Source organism: Narcine bancroftii, chromosome 4, assembly GCF_036971445.1.
Source record: "Narcine bancroftii isolate sNarBan1 chromosome 4, sNarBan1.hap1, whole genome shotgun sequence".
NCBI lineage: Eukaryota > Metazoa > Chordata > Chondrichthyes > Torpediniformes > Narcinidae > Narcine > Narcine bancroftii.
The window spans coordinates 122,986,054-123,013,630 of record NC_091472.1 but is presented as its reverse complement, the minus strand read 5'-3'; the positions used below and the strand labels follow the sequence as shown (position 1 = coordinate 123,013,630).

Here is a 27,577-nt window from a genome sequence, read left to right as displayed (position 1 = left end):
GATCTCTTTAGCCATATGTTAATCTGCATAATCCTCCTATTTCTAACCCCACTAGCATGTGGCACAGGGAGCAATCCTGAGATCACAACCGCAGAGGTCCTATCCTTCAACTTATCACCTAACTCCCTGAACTCTCTTTGCAGGACCACATCACATTGATCTCCACAGAGACCATGATATCTGGCTGCTCATGCTCCCTCCTGAGAATGCTGTGAACTCAATCTGAGATATCTCAGACCTTGGCACCAGGGAGGCAACATACCATTTAGGACTCTCAATCCCTTCCACAGAACCTCTTATCTGTACCAACTATGGAATCCCATATCATTATAGCTCGCCTCCTCTTCTCCCTTCCCATCTTAGACACTAGACCAGAATCCATGCCAGAGACTTGATTGCCTTGGGTTGTCCCTTGTAGGTCAGTGTCCCGTCCCCCCCAACAGTATCCAAAATGGTATACTTGTTATTGAGGGGAGTGGTCACAGGGATGCCTCTCCTGAATGTCACCCAGCTACCCTTCTCCTCCCTTCTTGGTGTGATAATGACCCTGTAACTCCTAACTATTACCCCTTCTGCCTCCCAAATGATCTGGAGTTCATCCAACTCCAGCTCTGATTCCTTAACATGGTTTGTCAGGAGCTGCAGCTGGATGCACTTCTCACAGATGCAGTCGTCAAGGATACTGCTTCCCTGACCCACATTCTGCAAGAGGAGCATTCCCCTTGGCTGCCATTCCCACTGCTTATGACTAGATGAAAAAAATTATATAAATAAAACCTGCCCTTACCTGTGCCTAATAGCTGAATCAATTTTGATCCTCGAATAGGGTGGCCCTATTCTCCTTAGGCTCTGCTTGTCGAAGCCTCAAAGTCCCAATCCTACCTTGATCCATTCACAAACTGGCAGCTCCTCACTGGCTACTCCAATTGTGCTTCCCCTCTTTTTATTGGCTGGAGCTAATTGGCCAATGGAGAGATTCAAGAGAATACTTACCAATCCCATTGCCAATTTATCTGCTTGGAACCTTCTCACTTTGCCTCTCTCGCGGCTTGTTCCCACAACCCCGAGTTGAGATCCAAAAGAACACTTACCCATAAGTACAGAAGATTGTGCAATAATAAAACAAAATGCAGGGCATAATGCTACAGTAAGTCAAAGAGTGGAAGGTATTCAGGAAAGTATAATTAACACAGGCTAAAGCCATTGTTCTTTACCAATGAGCAGTTCATTTAAAAGTCTGATAACAGGAGGAAAGAACTGTCCTAGATTTAGAGGTTTGTGTTTTCAAGCTCAGAATCAGGATTTATTGTCATGAACAAATATGAAATTTGATGTTTTGTGGCAGCATTATAGTGCAAACCATCTGACAACCATTACTTAAAAAAAATAATAAAAATAATAGTGCACGAAAAGTAAGGCAATGTCTTTGGTTCATTGATTATTCAGGAATCTGATGGCAGTGCCATTGAGGGCTCACCTTTTTCCCAATGGTAGCAAAGGGAAGAGGGCATGGCCTGGATGGTGGGGGTCTTTGAGGATAGAGGCTGCTTTTTTAAGACATCGCCTCATGTAGTTGTCCTTGATGCCTGTGATGTCGCAGGCCGAGTTAACAACCTTCTGGAGTTTATTCTTGTCCTTAGAATTGGCACCTCCATACCCGGCTGTAATGCAACCAGCTAGAATGCTCTCCACAATATACTTGTAGAAGTTTAAAAGAGTCTTCGGTGACATTCCAAACTATAGCTACTGTCGAGCCTTCTTTGTAATTGCGTTAATGTGGAGACTCCAGGACAGATCCTCAGAAATGTTGACACTCAGGAATTTGAAGTTCTTGACCCTCTCCACTATCTTCTGTCTGAAGGAAGGGGGAGAAGAGTGGGGTGGGGTGTGTCCTTCAATATGGTTACAGCTTTTCCAAGACAGCAGGTGGTACTTCTTACCTCTGCTTCTCTTTTGATAAATCCCTTAATGGTGGCTACCAAGATGGTCTGAGGTTGATATAACAATGTTGTCATTGTTGCTGAGGTAGCTAGGTAAAGCAATGCTCTGAATATTCTACCTTTATTCCTCCATTTGATTCCAGGACACTAGAGAGTATGAAGTTTCCATATGAATAAAGACAAGGAAGAGGCACAATGAGGAGATTCCAGAAAACTGCCAGAGCCTTGCAAGTCCTGAACCCAGAGAATGAACTTTTCCATGCTTTCCATTCCAGAGTAGCAATCACTGACCTCCAAGACCTGGATGCTCCCCTAAGTGTAATGCACCCAGCTATGTTCCCCTGTAAATAAGCCTTGCATCTCAGTGTGGGACAAGTTCCTCAAATTTTCCAGATGTTATTCGGAAGCAAAACTGAGTATTTAAAGGAGACCAAATTAACATTTGACTTTAGAAAAATTATGCAGCAATTTATTTCTGGTCAAAGCAATTCCTAAATGTCCACTTAAAGTAGTGAATTCCTAGAAATTAATTCCCACTTGGTTGCATCAGTTCATTGTACTTTGCCACTAAATTTCATTACATTGACTTTGGAAGCACAGTACAACATTTTCACACTGCTACCAAATGGGCCCAGGTATTTTGTAAAACTGTTTTGTGTGACTCCAGATGTTAGGTTTGAGCTGGGGGCTGGTGGGAAGAATGTGGTGGTGGGTGCAATAGGTTTTCACAGTCTCACCTATGGAAAATGTATTATCCTCCAGGCATGGTATCCATGTGGAAGCAGCACTTAATCTCACAAAGTTGGCTTGGGATGAAGATGATCCAACATGGTGGTTCTCCCTTATGTGGAGAATTAGGAAATTTACTTGGTAAACAAGAAAATGTGTAGATGCTGGGGTCTAGTGCAGTACACAAAAGTGCTGAAGAAGGGCTCAGGCCCGAAATGTCAACTGCCTTTTACTATCTATGGATGCTGCGTGACCTGCTGAGTTTCTCCAGCACTTTTGTGTACTGCCTCTGTAGGAATTTTACTTCTTATAGTTCAAAACAGTAGCTTCAATAGTGAATATTTTGATAACATGTAATGTAGATGTTAACTGCAAAATACCCCTCTTCTTTAATGTTCAAAGTATTTGGGTTTGTCAAGTGAGCCAATTGTTAAGTCTGAGATTGACAGTATTTTGTAAACCAAAAGCATTGAAGGACAATGAGGAAAAACCTAGTTCACCCATGATCTCCCATGATAAGATTTAATGACAGACTGGTTTGACTTGAGTCTGACCCTATGTTTCTACATGTCCCTATAATGGGAGAATTGCTTGACAAATATTTTTCGAAAGTCTCTTTATGTCTAACTGTACACCATCTGTGTACGTACTTTCCCTGTGTATATATTATCTGTATACAGGCGCATACATGTGTATACATGCATGTACTGTATGTCTGTGTAAATTAATTAATTAAAAGGCTTCTGATGTGATGTAATGTGCATCTGTATATTCTTGCTGTACATCCACAGAATCCATACATGCCCTTGGTAACATAGATTTTGTTAATATTTCTGCTTATATTTGGAACATAAATGAAAACAAAGTGCATGACACCAGCATACCTGGATAGGGAAGGAATTTTTTGGACCTGAACCTTTGCTACTTGATAATGAAGATTTTTATTCTACTGATAAAGTTATATCTTGGAGAATTCTGTTCTGATTAAATGTTGTTGTGGTCAGTTACAAAATATATTGCTATTTCATCCCTTGCCCCAAATACATAAATATTAAGAGCTAATGATGTTAAAATGGCACTGTTTGACTCTCTCCATTGAGGAAACAAGTCTCAGATCAAAGCTGAGCTATATCACCTAAGAACAGACATGAGTCTTGGAGCTGCCCTAAAAGCTGAGAAGCTGAGGTGATCATCAGCTCAGATCTTGCTTCCCATCCATGTCCACAGACACAGGTAGGTATGGACTGGAAAAATTCAGCTGTGTTGTTCAACTTAAATAACAATACATTCTGGTGAACACTTTGTCTAACCTTACCCACAAAGAGTGAGCACTAGATATTGTACCATGGTGTGACAGGTATGGTTAAAGGGAGAACTGCGTGGAAAGGTGGATAATTATGCAGCAAGAGATCACTATTTTTAAAATAACTTTCTGTACTCCTTACTCTACAAAGATTACCCAATATTTCTTCACCAAGGATGTAATTGCAATATTCTGTCTTACCTCCAGTTGGCTTGGCTTAGGTAGGAAAATGATCGCAAAAGTGGAGTTTAAATATGAATGAACACTGTGACTTTCTGTGATCCATCATGTACAAATGAGCTTTAGTCAGTGAGGTACTTCTGGTACTACAATGTGGTGTTCAATCTACAAGCAGCAACCTCACACAAAGGACAACAATGACCTGAGGAAGTGATTCCCTTTCATGTTGAATTTGGGGTTGATTTTAGTCAAGAGTGTGAGGGAATATTTTGGATTTATGTGTAGGGACATCTAATACCTTGTAATAAACTTTAATACTCCACTTGTACATCAGGCTACAGTTTTCTTTGATCAGACTGGTACATACAATCTTCTGAGTCAAAAGCAAAAGTTCTACAAATTATGTCAACTATTACTTTGGTATTCTTTAGTTGTTAAGCTGCATTTATTTCAACAACCTCAACAGCACAGGCAGCATGTATGGAACAAGAAAAAAAAGTTTGGGGGTTATATATTTTTTCTATGGATGCTGGGTGACCTGCTGAATGCCTCCAGCATTTTCATGCTTTTCCTATAATCACAGTGTCTGCAGACTTTTGTGTTTCATCCAATTCACCTGAATGAATTCTACATTTATCCTTGGAATTGCTGAGATGGGTTTCGGTCTTGTGTCCCTGAGATTTTGCTGTGTGCAATTTGGCTACTGCATTTCCTACATTATAACAATGGATACATTCTTAAAAGTTTTTTTATTACATGTGAAGTTGGAACACAGGGAGTTGGTGAAAATGACTACAGTATAAGGATACTAGCCTTTCTATGAAGATTGTGCAGTAATTTCTGCCAAGAAGCTAAGCTAAATAGCCCATTAATATTGAGAAATGGCTTCAAAATCGTTCTCTCAGCAGGTATGTGGACAGTTAAAATTCTTCAGTGCCCTACACTCTGATCATTTCTCACAAGCATCAGCTTTAACCAGCCAATCCTAACATTTGGGAAGGAGAGCCAACAGATGCAATAGGTTCCTATATGTATGTACATTTACTGCTCAAGCTCTCATCAAGGCCTGACATCTACTTTACCCATGATGATGAAACCATGGATAGAGGAACAAGGTGAAGAAGTAGTCCAAAATAATTTGGATTATTTTTATTTCATTACTTCTTTATTTCAAGAGTTTTTGAACTGTTGTAACCAATAGAGCCAAGGACCAAACAACAGGGATTGAGATGAGTTAAGGTCTATTTTTGGCCATCGTGAACACAATTGGCAAATGGCCTCCCTTCCTCTGCTGTAAATTTCTATGGCTCTTTGGTGAGAGATCAGAAAAGAGAGCAGTACTCCCACAGGGTGACTACTGCCCCTGATTCTCCTATCACTCACCTTGCACATGGGTGATTCTCTCTCAAAACCTCTCCCGTACCACATACCTAAGTACAAAGGCCTCTGCCATCTGATATTGGGCTACTTGTTATTCACGTCCAGGAGATATAGTCCAGTCAATAGTTACCTGATATCAGGCACTAGAGGTCAGGATGATCTGTGATCCACCTATGCTCCAACACAATTTGCCACTCATGTGAAAAATGGATAATTGTGTTGGTTGTCAAGGTGCGTGCATAGCCATTACTGATTCCTGCTGCTATCATATAGTAAGAAGATCCAATTAGGTAAGCATCTGCCAAAAAAATCAATATATTCCTGTACAATACAATTACATAACTTGATGCAATGTTAGTTTGGAGTCCAACAGCTCAATCTTGAACAGAAATGGTCAGCCTTTTGACATAAAGAAAGTGAGTTGTTCACATTAAATTTGCAACAACAAAAAAAAACAGGATAGACTGCACTAACATTGATTAGATCAGGCATTGGTAACAGATTCAAGCAGAATTTTACATTCATTGGAACCTCTCCAGTACTGTGGGTTAAGAATGTCATAGGTGTAGATCACTAAACATTTTCAAATTAGTTTAGCACATTGAAATATGTTGGAGATGGCTGTGTGCAAATCAACTGCTGTGCCTCCTACAGTAGATTATAAGTACACTTCAAAAAGTATTTTGTTGTTTGTGAAGTGTTCTGATATGATGTGAAAGATACCATATAAATGCAAGTTTTGTCTGATAACTGCTGTCTTGCTGTTGTTATTTATACAGTCTGTTAACATAACCACCCTTTCTCCTTAACAAGGCTAACAGCCTTTATGGATGCCACATTTTTCTGAGATAATAAAAGGGACCATTTCTAAATTTATGATGTTTGACACTTTTTTTAAAATTGGGCAATTAATTGTGTGGTATCCTTACCTGTAAATGTAATGGAGTCTTTGCTGGTTTGTAATGTATTATTTGGAGTATAGGGTCAATTATAAATTATAAATGAATTTCCATATAATTGTGATTCACTTTTTGTGGATCTAACTTTCCATTCCCAGTGCTATAATTTGACAATCTGCTCTGATATGTGCACATTTTGAAATCCTACAGACATTCGCAGTAACTTAATTTTAAGTTTTATCAGAATTACCAGATGTTACAGCAATGATTGTTCTACATATGGCATGCAATATGAATAAATGACTGATAGAATGAAGAAATGAATCCTATATTAATCATACATTATGCAGCATGCTCCAAAACGTGGAATGAAGCCAAACTTGACCATGCATTATCTAAATACAACAGAATGGGGTGAATTGGAATTAATTTCTTACTTCTGGCAGATTTCAGCCCACCTTCCTGTCTTTTCCTTATTTTTCTAAATCCCTTGCAACTCAGGAACCTCTATTTATTTAAATATCTCCATAAGTTACCTTCCCTTGTGGCATATTTGCATCTGTTTGGATGGCATTTTACAGTTAAAGTTTTTGCCCTTAAAATTTGCTCTGATTATTCTTGTCAGCAGGTCCTGCACAACACAAAGCTTACTCAGAAGTCTCTTCAAGGGATGCCCACCCATGAGGAAGTTCTTCTCTCTTTGAAGGGAGTTCTGTGAGCGCCTCTCTCATCGCTCCCCATTATCCCCGCTGCTCTCGAGTTCTACAGCCACATGATCTTTTAAACTGTGCTCCTCCCCTGCCCTTTTCTCTCTCTTTTCCGCCCCACACACCTTTTTTATTCAGGTACCTGCCTGTATTATGCCTGGTGAAGGCGCAGACCCAAAACATTGTTAACCCTTTACCTCCTCTAGATACTGTGTGATCTGCTGAGTTTCTTTAGCACGTTTGTGTATTGCGGATGTCTAATTGTTTTGCCCTACAAACACATCATTGTGTTACCATCTTCATCCTGAATTATAATGAACACAAGATATTTTTATCCATTTTGCAAAATTGAATCAAAACAGTCGTAAAAATGCAGAACAAAATGGCTGGAGAAATTTAGCAGATCACACAGCATATACAGGAAGTAACCAACATTTCAGCCCAGAGCTCTTCATCAAACTGCCTATAGATGCTGCATGATCTGCTGAGTTTCTCCAGCACTTTTGTTGATTGCACTACAATCCCAACATCTGCAGACTTTCCTGTTTAACTCCATAAGAAATGCTGAGACATGCTTCAACCCTGACCTCAGGTGTTATCTGTGCTTTAATTTAATATTCTTCTAATAAGAACATAAGAATAGGAGCAAGAGAAGGCCATCCGGCCCATCAAGCCTGGTCCACTATTCAAATGAGATCATGGCTGATCTGATGACAGGTTCATCTCCACCTACCTGCCTTTTCCCCATATCCCTTAATTCCCCTACTTTGTAAAAATATTTGACAGTGTGGATTTCCTCTCGGCGCCCTGATTTTTTTCCCACATTCCAAAGATGATTGCCTTGTTAGGTTAATTAGCTGCCATAAATTGCATCTAGCATATAGGTGAGTGGTAGAATATGAGGGTGTTGATGAGAATAAAAGGTGGGATGGTGTAGGACTAATTTACTGAATATTGATGGTCAGCATGACTTGATGGACCAAATAGCCTGTTTAATTCTCCTATGGGAATGTAGGGAAAGTTTTTAAAAATGGGTTTAATGCGCAATTAGAATGAACTGATGTTGAATGATGGAAGTGAGGAGATGGGTGAAGGACCTGTTTTTGTGTTGAACATCTTTATAATTGAGCATCAACTGCCCCCCCTTGAAGAATTCCAAAGACTCATGTATATCTGAGCCCTTACCCTAAAATTGGATTCACGAGCCAGAAGAAACTGGCTCTGAATTCTGACTTGTGATCCCATCTCAGAATTTGTGTGTTTCAACAAGATCACTTCTCACATCTCTAACATTCAGTGAAAAGTCCATTCAACTGCTCATCATGGGATATCCCACAGGCCACGAAGGGAGAAACAAAATAAAAGGAGAGAAATGTATTCCATGACTGGTAATATAATCATCAGCTTGGTTGCGAACGTTTGTTCTACGACTGCATATTTGCAGATGATCGATCTTGGAGGAAATTCTCAGAAATGAGTTTGTACTAATGCAAAAGAATAGTGATAAATGAAATTCTTAGTGTAATGTGGATAAATGTAGAAGGGAGAATTTGTTTCTAACTAAAAAGCTAAGGTGTCAAGTATGTAGGATTTACAGTACAGAATCAGATCAATCAATACAAGCAGGAGTTTCTATGTAACATGCTTTCTCCCAATTTTTTAATCTCACCTAGACAACACATCCTCTTCTTTCTTGTTCAGGGCCTAATCTAGTTTCTCTTTAAACATTGTCTCAACTCTGCCTTGCAGTTATACATTTCAAATTCTAAATAGCCTCTCTGTAGTTTTTTTCCTACCTTTATTACATCTTTTAGAGATAATCTTATTTTTCTAAACCCTCGCTTGAAGATATCTTTGTAAATAAGAATACCTCTATTCGGTCATCCTTTTCATTTCTGAAGGGAAATTTTTCAGCCTGTTCAATCTTTCTGTTTATAACCCCTCAGCTTTATACATATAAACCAGAGGGGTTATAATTTTTATTTATTATTAATAATATTTGTAGAATATTTTATTGATTTTATATACACATAAAAATGCATATATAATACATTTATGGCATGCACAATAAAAATGATAAATTACATAGCTCAGCAAGTTATACAGGCATATAGATTCAATCCACAATAATATAACACAGAAAACACATCTAATTATTTTAACATGGTTAGACATGTCTCTAAACCCCTTACCATGTTGTATGGCTTAAAAGAAGAAAACAGAGGAAGGTATGTTTCTCCTGAAGTTAAACACCAAAGTACTAAAGCTTAGGATTTCTATTATGCCTAGAGGTTATGGAAAATATTCAAAAATTATTCACACAACATTTGAAACCTTATATTTGAGTTACTAATTGAGAAACAAATCTTTTCTAGACTTAAACAGGACATAACGTCCCTTAACCACCGAGCATGGTAGGCGAGGCAGTATCCTTCCATCGAAGCAATATTGCATGCCTGGCTAAGAGAGAGGCAAAAAACAGAATTTGACATTTGATTGGAGTTAAAAGAACCTCATCCTGGGGCAGAGGGGAGGTCACATGATGCTGTAGGGAACGCAGTGCTCCCTTACGACTCATGGGGATTTTCATTTTAAAAATGCTAATTGTTTTTACCATTAAAGTTAACTTAAAGTCTTTTTAAAACACTGACAACTTTAATTATAATGTCACTGAAAAAAGAAAAAACTCCGAAAAGTACACCAAAAGAAAAACACGAACCAAGGAAAGAAAAAGAACCCGGGCCTACCTCTTCAACTCATCCCTGTGGCTCTCCACAAAGATGGCGCCATCCCGAAAGTTACTTCCTCACTGAGCGTGCACGCTGGGGATGAAAAAATTAAAGGGAAAAAATCTTCACCTCTCTTAATGGGCCAGTCCAGCACTCCAGGTCTGCAAGAAGAAGAAGAAGACTTACTTGGTGTGGAAGATGATTCTAGTGACTCTACAAGTGAAGATGAAGACACAACTATAGAAGAAGAATTTAAAGGCAAGGCGGGTTTAAGAAAAAATTTGATAAAATTGAGGCTAAAATTGATAATCTTGCAAATGCAATGGAGAATAATTTAAATTTTTAACTGGAGAAATACAACAAGTTAAAATTGATTTAACTAAATCAATAATGTTTTAGAAAGGGTCGATAAATTAGAAGAAATAATTCAGGATGGCCGTGAAGTTCAACACATAGCAGAAATAACAAATGTTAATGAGGACTCTGTCACTGCTTTGGTTTCTATGAATGAAAATTATTAGAGAAGGTTGATATTTTGGAAAATTATAGTAGAAAGAATAATCTTTAAATTGTTGGAATATCTGAAGATAAAGAAAGTCAAGATGTAATTCATTTTTTTCAAGATTGGATTCCACAAATATTTGGACAAGGAAACTTCGAAGAGAAAATTTTTATTGAGAGAGCCCATAGAGCTCTCCAACAAAATCTGCAACCAAATCAAAGACATCAGTCTATATTGATCAGATTTTTAAACTATGAAGTGCTAAAGAACATGGACCTTTGAATTACAAGGGTGACAAGATCTTTTTTTATCCAGATCTGAGTCAAGTTCTTTTGGGAAAGAGTTTAATCCGGTTAAGAAGGCTTTATATGATAAAGGTTATAGATTTGTGTTGCGATATTCAGCAACTTTGAAAGATTTTAATTCCAAATCAGCCGAATGCCTTCTTCAACAACTATATTCAGACCAAAGATTTTGTTAAAGATCTGTCCATGGTTTGCCTACCACAAAAGGACTTGTTGAAATGATTTATTAAAATGGGGAGTATGTTCTCCTCTTTCTATAATTTTTTTTTCATTTTCCTCAGAAGTCAGGGATTGTGTTTGTTAGTTTCTGACAACGACATGTGCTTTTGTGGTTTAACTATGACCCGTAAAATGGAGGGGAGTAATGCTGATTTATCTGGCATTTTGGGGAGGGAGGGTTTTTATTTGTTAATTTAACACTTTTACATAATATTTTTATTTTGAATAAGTTCATTGCTTTTGGATTGCAGATGATGAAATCTCAGACCAATTTAATGTATGCAAATTCTTCCTGGATAGGAATGTACGTTAATAATTTGTAAAATAATGGGTAAAACAGTTAAGATATTAAGTTTTAATATTAATGGGATTAATGGAACCATAAAAAGAAAGAAGATATTATCGTATATCAAGAAATTAGGAGTAGATATTGTTTTTTTTTAACAAGAGACTCATTTAACTGAAGGTGAACATTTAAAATTGACAAGAGATTGGATAGGTCAAATAGATTTCTCTACATTTAACTCTAAAGCTAGGGGAGTGGCAATTTTACTTTAAAATTTTACCAGTTAAAATTCAAGATGTAATTACAGATCCAGTGGGAAGGTATCTTATAGTAAATTGTCAAATATTTTCTGAAGAATGGACTTTATTGACTATTTCTGCACTGAATTTAGATGATCAAAAAATTATACAGGATACTTTTTTAATCTTAGTGAATGTACACAAAAATGTTTTGGTGGGTGGTGATTTTAATATTTGTTTAGAACCTGTATTGGATAGGTCTTTAAGACATATAGTGAAATCAAAGGCAGCTAAAACATTGTTATTTTTAATGAAAGATTTTAATTTAATTGATATATGGAGAAGAATGCATCTTAAAGAAAGGGATTATTCTTTTTATTCTAACAGATTTGATATATATTCTAGAATTGAATTTTTTTCTTGCTTTCTGCTCAAAATCAATGAAGAATGATTGCTATGAATTATAAACCTATATAATTATCTGACCATTCTCTTTTAATTGAGTTGGAATTTGCAGTAAAACAACATTTAATTTATAGATGGAGATTGAATTCTTTAATATTGAAGAGACTGGATTTTTGTTTATTTATAACACAACATAGTCAATTGTTTTGTGAAACTAACTTAAATTTAGTAGATAATATGTTTGTAATTTGAGATACATTGAAAACTTATTTACAAGGTCAAATTATAAGTTATTCATCAAAACAAAAAAGAATATATGAAAGATATAGACAAATTGGAAAAGGAGATAACTTTCTTGGCAAAAGAAATTCAAAAATCACCCTTTGAGGATTAATATAGAATTTTAGCAAATAAAATATTATAATATAATACAATGTTATCATATATAGCAGAGAAAATGATATTACAATCTAAGCAGAAAGTGAAAGATCACAAAGTTTTGGCTTGGCCATTAAAAGCAGAACAATCTTCTAAAACAATTAATGCTATAGAAGAGGAAAATGATGAAGTGACATATAAGCCACAAAGAATTAATAATGTATTTAATGAATTTGAATCACTACAAGATGAAGAGACGATAGATTTGTCATAATTAACATTACCATCTTTGACTCAAAAATGTTTAGATCAATTAGAGAGTCCTTTTACTGAGCAGAAGATTTATGATGCACTTACTAGTTTAAAAAATAATAAATCTTCAGATGAAGATGGGCTTCCAGTTGAATTTTATAGAGTGTTTAAAGATTTATTGATTCCATGATTTATGAAAATAATAGAATAGGCTTCTAAACAATATTTTCTCTGGCAATAATTATGATTATTCCTAAAAAAGATGGAGACCCATTAAAGCCTACTTCTTATAGACCTATATCTTTGTTAAACATAGACTATAAAATTGTAGCAAAAGTAGTGGCGAATAGGATTAATGAATATCTTCTTGATTTAATAAATATGGATCAGACAGGTATTTTTTAAAAATAGACAAACTTTGGAGAATATAGTAAGGTTATTAAGTATAATTCATTAACTTTGGAGAATATAGTAAGGTTATTAAGTATAATTCATTGAGCTGAGAAAAAAGAAGATTTAAGTCTTATTGTAGCTTTAGATGCCAAAAAAGCTTTTGATAGGTTAGAGTGGGATTTTTTTTATTTAAAGTGTTAAGTAAATTTGATTTTGGTATTAACTTTATAAATTATATTAAATTATATATTTATAAATTGTATTAAGGCCTTATATAGAAGTCCCAAAGCTAAAGTGATTACTAATGGACATATATCTCAATTTTTTAAATTAAATAGGTCTAGTTGGTAGGGGTGTCCTTTATCACCAGCTTTGTTTGCTTTAGCAAAAGAAGCACAAAAATTTAGAGATGATCAACAAAGTGATTTGAGATAAATAAGGTACAACATAAAATTTGTTTATTTGCTGATGATGTATTAGTTTATTTAACTCAACCACAAATATCATTACCAAGACCCTATAGTCATTTGTTAGATTATGGGAAAATTTTGGGATATAAGATAAATTGGATTAAAATGTGGACAAAAGGTTTATTTTAAATAGAGAGATAAGATTAAATATTTAGGTATATGTATTGATAGCTATTTGAAAACTTTATATAAATTAAATTATATTCCATTACTTAAAAAGATAGAGGAAGGTTTAAAGAAATGGGTAAGTTTACCGATTACATTAATTGGGAGAGTTAACTGTATTAAAATGAATATTTTTCCATGACTTAAATATTTATTCCAATTCTTCCCTATATCTCTACCTCAATTTTTTTAAAGATTTAAATAAGCAAGTTAGGAAATTTCTTTGGAAAGGCAAGATGGCAAGAAAGGCATTAGAAAAATTAACATGGAAATATGAACAAGGAGGATTACAACTTCCCAATTTTAAGAATGATTACAGAGCAGCACAATTAAGAGTTTTATTTTTATGTTTGTTAAAATTTAACCATCATGGGTGGATATTGAACTAAATAAGATAGAAGAAGTTAAACCAGATGAGTTCATTTATAAATGGGATTTTAAATCCAATGTAATAGGTAAGGAAGCTTCGATAATAAAACATTTGTTGAACATCTGTAATAAAGTTAAATTAGAAATTGATGGATATATTATTTCATTAAAATGCTTTTTTCAAAAGATAATCTTTTTTAAATAAATGATATCACAAGGGAATCTCTAATTTGGATATTGTGATAATAATGGATTGATGTCTTTTGATCAATTAATGATTAAATATAGTATACCTTACAGTACATTATTTTGTTATTTTCAACTGAGGGCTTATTTGAGAGAAAAATTAGGACTGGAAATGATTTTAAAAGTTGAAACAAATTATGGTTGATGGAATGATTAAAAAGTTTATTTCAATTGCATATATAGTATTACAAGAACAGACACCAAAATTAGGATTGTTTAATTCAAAAGAAAGATGGGAATGGGATTTGGACACAATAATGGATCAACAAGTCTGGCAAAATTTGTGTAAAGAGTTTATGACAAATACTATTAATGTACGATATAGATTACTTCATTATAATTTTTTACATCAATTATATATTACTCCTCAGAAATTGAGTAGATGAAGATCGGATTTATCGGATCAATGTTTTAAATGTAACAGAAATTGGAACTTTTTTTCATTCTATGTGGTATTGCTCAAAGGTCAACCCTTTTTGGGTATCTATTAGCAAATTTTTACAACCGATAACAGGAGTGAATTTTCCTTTGAATCCTGAATTACTTTTGTTTGGAAATTTTGAAAGTATTACTCCTAAATTAGCATTGTCAGATTTCCAATTAAAGTTTGTTAATTTGGTTTTAGTAATAGCAAGGAAATACGAGTTTCATTAACATTAGATAGATGGCATGCTGAAATTCAAAGCTGTATACCATTAGAAAAAAAATATGTATAATTTAAGGGATAAATATTCTTCATTTTTGCAAATTTGGGGTCTGTATGCTAAATTGGTATAGATTGAAAAAAGATATAAAAATTTAGGTAAAATATTCATTTTAACAGAATTAATACAACTGACCAGAAATATAGACAGAGGCAGCCATTGCATTAGATACTGTTTCACATGTTTTAATAAAGCAAGGAAATATTCTTTAAAAAGATACTTATGATTCTTTGTAACTGTAATAGGTAAATTTATTAATTTCTTTTTTGATCAATGGAGTTTCCCCTAAAAATATAACAACTTTATGATGTATTTGAGGTCTTTGAGTGTCAACTGACACAATCCAAATTAATTACTTGCAATTGTTTAAAATGAAATATCTTATATTTTAGTTTTGGGATTAGATTAGTTTGGGGGAAGGGTGGGTTAATAGGGTTTTTTTGTAGTTTGTAATTTTTTTAGTTTTTAGATTTTATAAATAAAGTTTCAGCATATATTTGTTAGTATTTTATTGTGTACTTATGCTATAATATTCTTAATTTTTTACATTATATATGTTGAATTAATAAAATATTAAGAACCTCATCCTCTCCAGTTGTTTTGAATAGAGCAACCAAAGGATTAGGCTCTAAATTTAAATTAAGGATTAAGGATAAAGTTTGCAACACATCTCTCCAATAACTTTCGAGACTAGGACACGTCCAAAACATGTGGATTAGAAAAGCCTCTCCCCTCTTACATTTATCACAGCAAGGGTCTACATCGGAATAAATACAAGATCATTTAACTTTAGACATTTGAGCCCTATGTACAACATTAAACTGTAACAAACAGTGACATGTGCATAAAGATGTTGTGGCAGTTGCACATTGGCAAAGGGGCCAGCTCCCAAGATGGTGCAGGGCTTCCTTCATCAAGGAGAGGAAGCCTGTGCACTGGAATAATATTTTGTATTTGCCAGTGACATTATTTCCGCGGCAACGGCGGAAACAGAAGTGCGTATAAAGTCAGGCTTGCAGGCCCAAATAAAACATTCTTGAGTACGACTCCTAATGGGCACGTTGTCATTATTTCCCCGCTATGTAGAAATTGCTACAATTGGTGACCCCGACGGTCCAGAAGCTATTTGGACCAATGATGAATGACTCATCCATACACGCAGTCGCATTGAAACTACTGACCTTCTGGATGTTGCGGCCACGTCTGTATTTCGACCAAGCTGAAGCCCAGTTTCAATCCCGCAAGTAACCTCAAACTCGACATACTACTATTATGTAGTAAGGTCCAGGAGACAGCAAGCCAGATCGCAGAGTTTATACAGTTACCTCTGGAAGAGGGCAAATATGTTGCTCATTAGGCCATTGGGCAGCAACAGGCCAGACCAGGCCCAGCAATAGAATGCTCACCACTAAATGACCAGTGGTGTTTCTACCATGAGCGACGGGGAACAGAAGTTGTTGTCCACCCTGCACGTTCCCGGGAAACACCGGGGCCAGCCGCCACTGATAGCTGTGGCGGCTGGCCATCCGGACGGCCTCCTGTACATCTGGGACAAACAGTCCGGATGCCACTTTCTGGTCGACACAGGAGTGGAGATCAGCGTTCTGCCCCCAACGGGGCATGACACCCGCAGCAGGAAGACTGGGCAGCAAGCAGCAATGCGATACAGACCTATGGCACCTGTGCAGTCCAGCTGCATGTGGGACATCACACTGGCCATTGTGGCCCAACCACTCCTAGGGGCAGACTTTCTGCAAGCATACAGCCTGATGGTCAATCTACAGGGGAGAAGACTGATCTATACCAAGATGTTCCAGACATGCTCCTTGAGTTAAACCAGGTTACCAGCCCCACATCTGGACTCATTTTTAGAGGACAAGTTCACCAGAATCCTGGCAGACCTCCCTTTGGTGCTGGCCCCACAGTTCACATCAACCATGCCAAAGCATGGAGTGCAACATCACATACTGACCCAGGGACCATGACTCCACGCCAGAGCATAGAGACTTCCCCCAGACGAGCTTTGCCTCGTGAAGGAGGAGTTCAGCAGATGGAGGAATTAGGAATCAAACGGCGATCCGAAAGCCCATGGGCCTCCCCTCTGCACATGGTGCCGAAAGCAGCCAGAGGTTGGAGACCATGTGGGGATTACTGCCGGCTGAACGAGGCTATAAGTCCAGATCACTTCCCTGTGCCACACATACAGGACTTCACAGCAAACCTACACGGGACAAACATTTTTTCCAAAGTGGACCTTGAACCGTCAGATCCCGGTACACCTCGAAGACATCATCACCCTGTTTGGCTTGTTTGAGTTCCTCTGCATGCTGTTTAGCTTGAAGAATGCCGTACAGACATTCCAACAGCGAATGGACCCGGGGTGGATTGCTACCTGGACTTTGCGTTCATCTATCTGGATGATATCCTGATAGCCAGCAGTCTCCAGGAACATGTATTCCACCTCCATAAACTCCACACCTGCCTGAGAGGGTTCGGCCTCACAATCAACCTGGCCAAATACCAGTTTGGACTTGACACCATTGAATTCCTGGGCTACAGGATTACAGAAGACAGTGAAGCCACTGCCTGCTAAAGTAGATACCATCCGACAATTTGCCAGGCCCAACAGAGTCAAGGGATTAATCACCGTTTCACCCATACAGTGGCCTGCATCATGCGCCCCTTGTTCGCTCTGAGGTCAGGTAAGGCCAAAGACGTCACTTGGGATGACGCCTCTGCAGCTGCCTTTGTGCAAGCAAAAGAAGCCCTAGGAGATGCCGTGTTGCTGACCCATTCCAGGACAGACATCCCAACCTCCCTCACAGTGGACGCCCCTAACACAGCAGTTGGTGGGGTGTTGGAACAGTCCATCGAAAGGCACTGGAAGCCCCTGCCGTTCTTCAGCAGACTCCTAAGTCTGTCTAAGCTTAAGTACAGGGCCTTCGACCAGGAGTTGTTGGCCATCTGACATTTCAGATACTTCTTACAGGCAGGCCTTTCACTGCTTTGACATATCACAAGCCATTGACTTTCATATTGGCGAAGAGGTCCGATTCCTGGTCAGCAACCAGCAGTGACATCTGTCCTACATCTTCGAATGCACAATAAACTTCAACCACATCTTGGGAAAAGACAACATCATGACAGGCGTACTTTTCAGGCCAACTATCCAGGCCGTGTCCCAGGGGTAGGTTTGCAGCACTGGCGGAACACAGCAGGTGGATGATGAAATGCCCAGATACAAGACCGCAGTCTCGGGTTTACAACTACAATACATACTAGAAGGCCCTGGCGAGAAGACCTTCTTATGCGATGATGGTAAAGGTCAGCCTTTCCCCCATCGTCCCAGCAGCATGGAGATGGCAAGTTTTCGACTCCATACACTGACTGACGCACCCGTCTATCAGGACAACTGTGCAGATGGTTGCCGACAGGTTCATGTGGCATGGGCTCAGGAAACAAGTCAGCAGATGGGCAAAAATATGCACACAGTGCCAAACAGTCAAGGTTCAGCAGTACACCAAAACCCCATTGAAGCAATTTGCTCGCAGCCACTGAAGGTTCAACCACATCCATGTAGATATTGTGGGGCTCCTGCCGGTGTCACAAGGGGAATGTTATCACCTCACCATAGTTGATCGCTTCACATGATGGCCAGATACAGCCCCATTCACTGACATGACCACTGATTCCTGCGCACAAGCACTGATTGCAACCTGGGCAGCACGTTTCAGACAACCAGCCCACATAACTTCTGACAGAGGTACTCAATTTACCTCTAGCCTGTGGTAAGCCCTAGCCAGCCTTTAGGGAATGCAGCTACACCACACCTAGAGTCGGTGCTTATAGCTTGCCTAAAGGGGCTCGACTGGGTAGATGAACTTCCCTGGAGTCCTACTAGGAATTGGCACAGCACCCAAGGAAGAACTGGACACCTCATCAGCCAAGTTGATTTAAGTTGGGGGCAAGAGGAAGAACCTGCAGCAGACTTGGACAGACTACATGAGAGGCTCGGTACCCTGGACCCCATGCTGACATCACATCACTGATGGAGCAGGACCAGTGTGCTCAAAGACCTGCAGAACTGTAAATTTGTTTTTGTAAGAAGGGGGGATCATCGGGCACCATTGCAGAGACCATACGAGGGGCCATTTAAGGTGATTAAGAACAATAAGTCCACATTCGTTTTGGACACTGGGGGGGAAAGAGGAGGTCTTCATGATAGATCGACTTAAACCAGCTCATGAAGACCTGGCCCAGCTGGTGGAAGTCCAGGCACCGCGGCACAGGGGCAGACCGCCAAAACAGAGACCAATCCAGACTTTAGGTTTTGGGAGGGGCATTGCCAGTTCTGGGAGGCTGTGTCACGTGGCGGCCCACTCACAATGCACGTGAACCAGCTCCCCCAAAATGGCAGTTACACATTGGCAAAGGGGCCAGCTCCCAAGATGGTGTGGGGCTTCCTTCATTGAGGAGAAGAAGCCCATGACGGGAAGAACCTTTTGTATTCGCTGGTGATGTCATTTCTGTTGACAACAGCGGAAACGGAAGTGCGTATAAAATTGGGCCTGCAGGTCCAAATAAAGCATTCTTGAGTACGACTTTAAATATGGATGTTGTCGATATTTCAGTGCTGTGTGTAGCACATCGCTACAATATAAAACCAATATAAAATTTGATTCCAAAACCTCGTCCGATATTGAAAGGCTTAAATCCTGTTCCCAGGTATTTTTAATTTTAACTAAGGGAGTATGTCTTAAATCTACCAACTTATCATAAATAATGGATACTAGACATGTGCAATAAAGTTGTAAAGTAAAAAACATATCAATAACATTTGCATCAGGTGTCATAAGAAAATTAGTTATCTGAGATGGAAGAAAATGTCTGATTTGCAAGAATCTGAAAAAATTAGTATTTGGTAAATTGAACTTTTCAGAAAACTTTTCAAATGACGCAAAGCTGTCATCAATAAAAAGATCTTTGAAACGTTCAATACCCAACCTGTATCAATCATGAAAAGCAAAATCATGTAAAAAGGTTGAAAAAGATGATTGAACAGAATAGGACAAAAACCACAAAGTCTAAAACATTTTCTGAACTACAGCCACACTCTTAAGAGTCTGCCTGACAACCGAATTGACAAATGATTTATTTAAAGAAAAAGGAAGTGAGGATCCAGAAGTGCTCAAATGGAGAAACTTTTAACAGAGTTCAACTCCATTGCTACCCACACTGGACAGTCCACTCGGTTATTAAAATGTAACCAAGACATTCTTTCTTTCTTTGGCTTGGCTTCGCGGACGAAGATTTATGGAGGGGGTAAAAGTCCACGTCTGCTGCAGGCTCGTTTGTGGCTGACAAGTCCGATGCGGGACAGGCAGACATGGTTGCAGCGGCTGCAGGGGAAAATTGGTTGGTTGGGGTTGGGTGTTGGGTTTTTCCTCCTTTGCCTTTTGTCAGTGAGGTGGGCTCTGCGGTCTTCTTCAAAGGAGGTTGCTGCCCACCAAACTGTGAGGCGCCAAGATGCACGGTTTGAGGCGATATCAGCCCACTGGCGGTGGTCAATGTGGCTGGCACCAAGAGATTTCTTTAGGCAGTCCTTGTACCTTTTCTTTGGTGCACCTCTGACACGATGGCCAGTGGAGAGCTCGCCATATAACACGATCTTGGGAAGGCGATGGTCCTCCATTCTGGAGACGTGACCCACCCAGCGCAGCTGGATCTTCAGCAGCGTGGACATAAGGTTACGTATATTGACCGCCCAATAATAAAATTTGAAATTAGGTAATGCCATACCTCCGTTAATTTTGAATTTTTGACGATGAACTTTATTTAGATGAGGGTGTTTATCCTTCCATATATAAGATGATAGAACTGAATCAAATGAATCATAAAACGATTTAGGAACAAAAATTGGTATGGATTGAAAAAAGATATAAAAATTTGGGTAAAACATTCATTTTAATAGAATTAATATAACTGACCAGAGATATAGACAGAGGCAACCATGACGTTAAAGACTGTTTCACATGTTTTAATAAAGGAAGGAAATTTTCTTTAAAAATGTACTTATGATTCTTTGTAACTGTTTTCCAAGATAAGTAAATTGATTTCTCACAATCTTAAAGAGAGACTAGTGTGGGGGCGTGGCCATGCTGAGGACCTGGACAGATGTAGGTTGGAAGAGTTCTCTGTGAAGATTGATTAAAAGACTGATTTAAAGTCATCAAAATTTTTAAAAATTATATTTAAAAATAAAGGATTGATGGGTAAGAAGAACACAACCCAGAAAAATAAAACTGACAAAGCTCAAAAGTTGTCAAATTCATTGACAGAAAGTCCACAAGGGAGTGGTGGAGAAGGTGCAGCCAAGATGTTGGCACAAACCCAAGGAAGTGGGGATTGAAACCTATTTGCAAAATATGATAGAATCTGTGGAGGTTCTGAGTGAACGATTCTCCAAGGTGAAAAATGTACTAAGAGAGGTAGCAAGAAAAATAACAGCAATGACAATGGTGATTGAAGACCTGAATACTCGGGTGAGCCAGGTTGAAAACGACCTGATAATGACCTAAGAACAAATTAAAACCCTGGAGGGAAGTGGAAAGCAGATAAACAACTGCTTCTGGATAAAATTGACCACATGGAAAATTTCAGCATAAGAAATAATGTCTGAATCGTCGGGCTGAGAGATGGGACCAAGGGGAAGGACCTGGAGAATTTCTTTGAAGAGTGGATCCCACAAGTGCAAGGAGTAGGAAAATTCAAAGAAAAACTACTTATGGAGCCCATCAGAACCTCGGCCCCAGGAGAACGGACAACCAAAGTAGAGATAGAGTACTACTACTAGGAGGAATCGGAGATAGCGTGTGTAGCATCTGGGGAATACTGTTGCATCTTGGATAGATTCAAGATGCATGCCTCCACATGAGGTCTGTATGTTCTGTCCTTTGTGCTGCTTGCTTAGTTAATAAATCTAATTGTTTTAAAAGGAACCTGTTTCTTTATTGTAATACAAGAAACATCACATGGTACAAGGAGTGGAAGAAACAGCCAGGAGAGAAAGAAACAGCCAATTTCTGCTGTGCATGGGAGTGAAAGAAAAAAAAAGAAACACATAGTGTGCATAGTGAGTAACAGTCGATATCAATAGTGAAAATATGGAGAGTTTAAAAACTCCTAATGCTGTAAAATGGACTGGACATGTCGATCACAAGTGGAGGCTATTTAAATAAAGCTTTATGTGGTACCTGCAGTGACCTGCAACCCATTGGAATCGATTGCAAACCAGATGCATGGAAGATTGCACTGCTGCTTAACATGGTGGGAACTCAAGCTTGAGAGGTTTTCAACATGTTTGTCTTTGCTGAGGCAGAAGACCAGAGCAAATTCAACAAGATTATCAAGGTGTTTGACCAAAGAAAAATGAAACCGTCGAGAGGTATGTGTTTTGCTCGCACACACAGATGCAGGGAGAGAACTTTGATACTTTATTAACAGACTTAAAATTAAAAGTAAAAACATGTAATTTTGAATTGCTGCAAGATTCAATGATCCGTGATCAAATTGGTTCAGAATTAATTATAAGAAAGTGAGGCAGAGGTTGCTGTGAGAGACAAAGTTTACTTTAGCTGGAGCTGTGAAGACAGGCCATGCCAGTGAACTAGTTCTGCAGCATGCGAAAAAATTCAGTGATATTGTAAAAGCCAGTGAAAATGAAAGCATAGTCATAGCCACAGTGTCTGAATACACACATAAGCAAAAAATGAGATACAGGAACTAACAAAAAGATGGAGAGGCATTCAATTGTAAACAATACGAAACTAAGCATGCGGAAAACCAATGCCCAACTTATGGAAAAGCCTGTAACAAGTTCTAAGGGAAGAATCACTATGCAAAGTGATGTTTTTCAAAGGGAAACTGAACAGAAGTAAAAGTGTACACACTATAGAAGAAACTACTCTCAGTGATACACTTTTCATGGGCATGGTGGTGCAGAACAGAGTCTTCTTCTTTGGCTTGGCTTCGCGGACGAAGATTTATGGAGGGGGTAAAAAGTCCACGTCAGCTGCAGGCTCGTTTGTGGCTGACAAGTCCGATGCGGGACAGGCAGACACGGTTGCAGCGGCTGCAGGGGAAAATTGGTTGGTTGGGGTTGGGTGTTGGGTTTTTCCTCCTTTGCCTTTTGTCAGTGAGGTGGGCTCTGCAGTCTTCTTCAAAGGAGGTTGCTGCCCGCCAAACTGTGAGGCGCCAAGATGCACGGTTTGAGGCGATATCAGCCCACTGGCGGTGGTCAATGTGGCAGGCACTAAGAGATTTCTTTAGGCAGTCCTTGTACCTTTTCTTTGGTGCACCTCTGTCACGGTGGCCAGTGGAGAGCTCGCCATATAACACGATCTTGGGAAGGCGATGGTCCTCCATTCTGGAGACGTGACCCACCCAGCGCAGCTGGATCTTCAGCAGCGTGGACTCGATGCTATCGACCTCTGCCATCTCGAGTACTTCGACGTTAGGGATGAAAGCGCTCCAATGGATGTTGAGGATGGAGCGGAGACAACACTGGTGGAAGCGTTCTAGGAGCCGTAGGTGATGCCGGTAGAGGACCCATTATTCGGAGCCGAATACCTATAAGATGCAGTTAAAGGAGGACACACAGCCAGTAGTGCATGCCCTGAGGCAGGATCCAGCACCACTAAAAGAAAAGCTCAACCAGGAACTCGACTGAATGACATCACTAGGAGTCATAAATAAAGTAGAGGAGCCCACAGAATGGGTGAATTCAATTGTATGTGTCACAAAGAAGAACCGTGTTCATGGACCTAAAAGACCTGAAATCCAATATAAAGAGGGAACATTATCGGATTCCAACCAGGGTGAAATTACAAGTGCAAAGTTTTTAACTAAATTGGATGCATCCCAGGGCTTCTGGAAAATAAAACTTTATGATAATAGCACAAAATACTGTATATTTAATAAATCATTTTTCTGATACTCCTGTCTGAGAATGCCTTTTGGAATTTCCTCAGCTCCAGAAGTGTTCCACAGGACAATGGAGCACATCATAGAAGGCATAAATGGGGCATGTGTGTACATGGATGACATGTCCACACAAGAATAACACAACGAGAGGCTCATCAAAGTGCCTCAACACATCCAGAAGTATCGATTAAAGTTAAACAGGGGAAAAATGTCAGTTTGGTGTGAAGGAAATCACCTTTTTTGGGAGATAAACTGTCTGAGACAGGAGTAGAGGCAGACAAGAGTGAGGTGAAAACAATTTTAGAGATCCCCAGACCCACTAACAAAAAAGGCAATTTCACTGGTAAATTCACACCAAATCTGTCTTCCTAAACAATGTACAGGACATTTGTGAATTCAAGTAAATAGACAACCAAGAGAAAGAATGGGGATGACTAGAGACCATTCTAACTACAGAACAAGTACTTTTGACATTCTTTCATGCACCCAGAAAGACAAAAATATCCATGGATGCTTCAAAAGATCGAATAGGTGCTGTACTACTTAAGGCTGTGGGAGAAGATTGGAGGTCAGTAGCACATGCATCAATGACCATGACCATATCTGAATGTCGATGTGCACAGATCTAGGTCTGGTCTATGGACTTGAGAAATTCAACATTCATAGCAGAGACAGATCACAAGCCATTAATAACAATAATCAAGGAAAATCTCAGTGAAATGTCACCGAGAATCCAAAGACTGATGATGAAGCTACAAAGTTATGACTTTGAATTGGTGTACCCACCAGGGAAACTTATTGTGTTAGCTGATGCATTATCCAGGGCATCAACGCAGAGTGAAGCACACAATGAGTGAATCTCTATGTGATCTGATCACTAAATCTCCTCCCGTATCTGACATGAAATCCAAGCAGATCACAGCTGAAACAGAAAAGGATGCAGTTCTACAGAAGGTCATCAAGAATCTGAATGAAGGATGGCTAGAGGTAAATGTCAGCTACACTACAAGATCAGAGCTGAGCTGAGTGTTGTCAATGGGCTCCTACTCAGACAGAGTACAATTGTCATTCCTCAGTCACTGTGACAAAAGGGTGCATGAGGGACACCTTGGAATTGAAAAATGCAAGAGGAGGACCAGAACTGCTCTTTAATGGCCGGAGATAAAATGCTGACATTGACAGGATGGTTTCAAGCTGTGTGATCTGTTTGAAATATCATGCAAAGCAGACAAAGGAACCCATGATAATAACTGACTTACAAGTGGAACTATGGCAGTAAGTTGGGACTGATCTGTTCCACATAGAATTAAAGAATTACTTGCTGGTTGTTGATTATCTATCGAACTATCCAGAGATTGTGCTGCTTCTATTATGTCTGCTGCATGTGTGATCAAATATATGAAATTGATCTTTGCAAGACACGGAATTCTTCAAATTGTCTACAGTGACAATGGACCATGCTACAGTTGTAGAGAATTCCAGAACCTTGCTGAAGAGTATGCTTTCTGACATGTGACCAAGTCCTCTGCATCCACAGTCAAACAGCAAAGCAGAGAAAGGAGTTCACATAGTTAAATAGTTGCTCAAGAAAGCACAAGATAGTGGCTCAGATCTGCATCTAGCGTTATTCAGTTACAGAGCTTCGCCACTTGAACATGGTATGACCTTCTGATGCGATGTAGATTACACACCACACTTCCCTACTCTGCAGATCCAAACAAGAACAGAGATGTTGAAGATGTTGAATGGAAACAAAAGCATCTGTATTGAAGACAAAAAGCAAACTATGGCAAGTCAGCAAGAAGCTTAGGGCCACTGTGTGATACTTGGGAGGATTCTTAAATAACTTAGAGATGCAATAAACAATAACAGAAGAGCCTTTACTTACTGATGTCTTTCACCATCTCAGGAAACTACTCCCCACACACATATACATACACTCCACAATGGTGCATTACAGTTACTACAGTGAGAAGGGTGTATTCTTACACGGTTACAAAATAGTTCACATTATTCTACTATAAAACACACTGGCACCACGTGACACAGTGAGACTCAGAGATTCCAACACCTAGGACAAAAAGGCTACTGTTCTGGAGGCAGTAAATCCAAGATTCTGCACTGTCAGAACAGAGGATAGTAAAATACTGAGAAGGAATTGCTGAAAATTCTCGAGACATTGCAGGAACAAATGAAGATCCAGCTGCACAGGAACAGAGGAAACACCACCAGCGCTAGACGGTAGTGGACCAGCAGAGCCAACACAAGCACCTGTGTTAAGAAGATCGACACGCGTTATCAAAGCACCTGACAGATTGAATCTCAAAAGGAAAAAGAACTGCACACTTAAAAAGTTTGTGCTGCTGATGTTTGCACTTACATTTGTGTTAAACTTTAAATTGAAATGAAAACTGTATTAGTATGTCATGTTGCTAAATATCTCAAGGAAAAGGGATGTTGTGATGGAGTGCTAGTGACACTCCTGAGGGAGTTGGTGACTAGTTGTTGCAGCTTCAAGATGATCGTGTGCTTTAGCTAATGTAGTTGTTTTAAAAGAACCCAAGATTATTTATTATAATTAAAGAAACGTCACACTGTGTATCTATTTTTTTCTTTGCCTGCATTCATATGACAGATATTCAAGCTGCAAAAGACTAGAGCTGCAATTTTTCTGCGACCCTTCAAGGGGCGCGGTTGCAGGAGGCCTGTTAAACTGTCATGTGCCCCGGCAATACGCTTGCGCAGTGGAGATAAGGAATAATCGCCGGGAGTTGTAGTTTTTCATCTACTTGCCGTGTTACGGTAGATGCGGTGTTGGCTGAAGTCAGCATTCACGGCGTCTTAACTTCAGAGCCACAAAGAGCGGAGAACTCATTCATGAAGAGAAAATGATAGGTAAAGTGGAACAAAAAGGTGCCTTTGCCCAGAGGAGAGAGAAGGTTTGAATCTCCAAGCCAGGACCGAGCGGAGGGGTCACAATCACCAGGGAAACGGCTGGAAGTCCCAGACGTCAGGAAAGTGGCAGAGGGAGGAGCTGGGCGAGGCCGTTCGCGCAACGCGATTGCGTCACGGGGGCTCTCGCTGGCCGGGGTGAGCGACGCCATGACGTCACGGCTGGCTGGCGAGAGGAATCTGCAGATTAATGAATCGGGTCGGTGGCATTATTCAGGTGGGCACTGTCTCTGCATTGGGTGGGAAAGCTGGAGGGGGGGGGGAAGGGTATAAATGCAGTCATCTTTGATTTTTATGTTGGAGAGATGCAGTCACCAATGTATTTGCAGCCTAGCCGCGACTCAGCTTGTATTGATAGCAATATTCTGTCCTTTCCTCCTATCTCCCTGTATCTCGTTAATGCAGGATCAAACTCGGGCCTGATCGGTTTCCTCACCTGCAAAAAGGGGTGAGCATGATAGTACTTTATTGTGGTGTGTGGTTGGGGGGGGGGGGAGGTCACAGGTGTGTGTCAACACCCACCCCCTTCCCTCCTGTTTCTGAGCAAGGCCAGACTGCAAATGCAAGCCTTGATGCTGGTGCAGGTACAATGCACATGTAATGCTGAAAACGGACGAGTTGGCCCTCCAAGCGAACAAATGAATAAATGTTCATTTCATCGCAGAAAGAGTTTTCTTTTTGTCATGAAACCTTTTTAGAAGAGCTTGTTTTTCTCGTGTAAGATTGAATGCATTTTGCTCTTCCACTATGGAGAGGTTTCAAAATATCTATAATAAATTCATAATGTTGATTCACTGTAGAATTTTTGGTTTGCTTGCATTATAGTTCATTCCTTTACTGCTA

General features: G+C 39.3%; 2 protein-coding genes and 1 long non-coding RNA gene across 8 annotated transcripts in view; 2 read left to right on the top strand and 1 right to left on the bottom strand.

Annotated features, from left to right (window-relative positions):
• Nucleotides 1-6,473, top strand: part of LOC138760233 (seizure 6-like protein) — a 126,413-nt gene extending 119,940 nt beyond the window's left edge. The window contains exon 17 of the mRNA XM_069930565.1: nucleotides 2,084-6,473. Within this exon, the coding sequence (XP_069786666.1) occupies nucleotides 2,084-2,113 (30 nt within the window). The 3' untranslated portion in view covers nucleotides 2,114-6,473. The remainder of the gene's footprint in view (nucleotides 1-2,083) is intronic.
• Nucleotides 1-26,868, bottom strand: part of LOC138761089 (uncharacterized) — a 247,081-nt gene extending 220,213 nt beyond the window's left edge. For both annotated transcript variants that reach the window (XR_011356110.1, XR_011356111.1), the window contains exons 1-2: nucleotides 26,576-26,868; nucleotides 9,886-10,028 (exon numbers count right to left, since the gene is read on the bottom strand). This is a non-coding gene — a long non-coding RNA (uncharacterized lncRNA). The remainder of the gene's footprint in view (nucleotides 1-9,885; nucleotides 10,029-26,575) is intronic.
• Nucleotides 26,543-27,577, top strand: part of asphd2 (aspartate beta-hydroxylase domain containing 2) — a 37,345-nt gene continuing 36,310 nt past the window's right edge. For 4 of the 5 annotated variants that reach the window (XR_011356107.1, XR_011356108.1, XR_011356106.1 and 1 more), the window contains exon 1: nucleotides 26,543-26,951. The gene's annotated coding sequence lies outside the window, so the exon portion shown is untranslated. The remainder of the gene's footprint in view (nucleotides 26,952-27,577) is intronic. The other variant, XM_069932678.1, reaches the window with a different exon arrangement.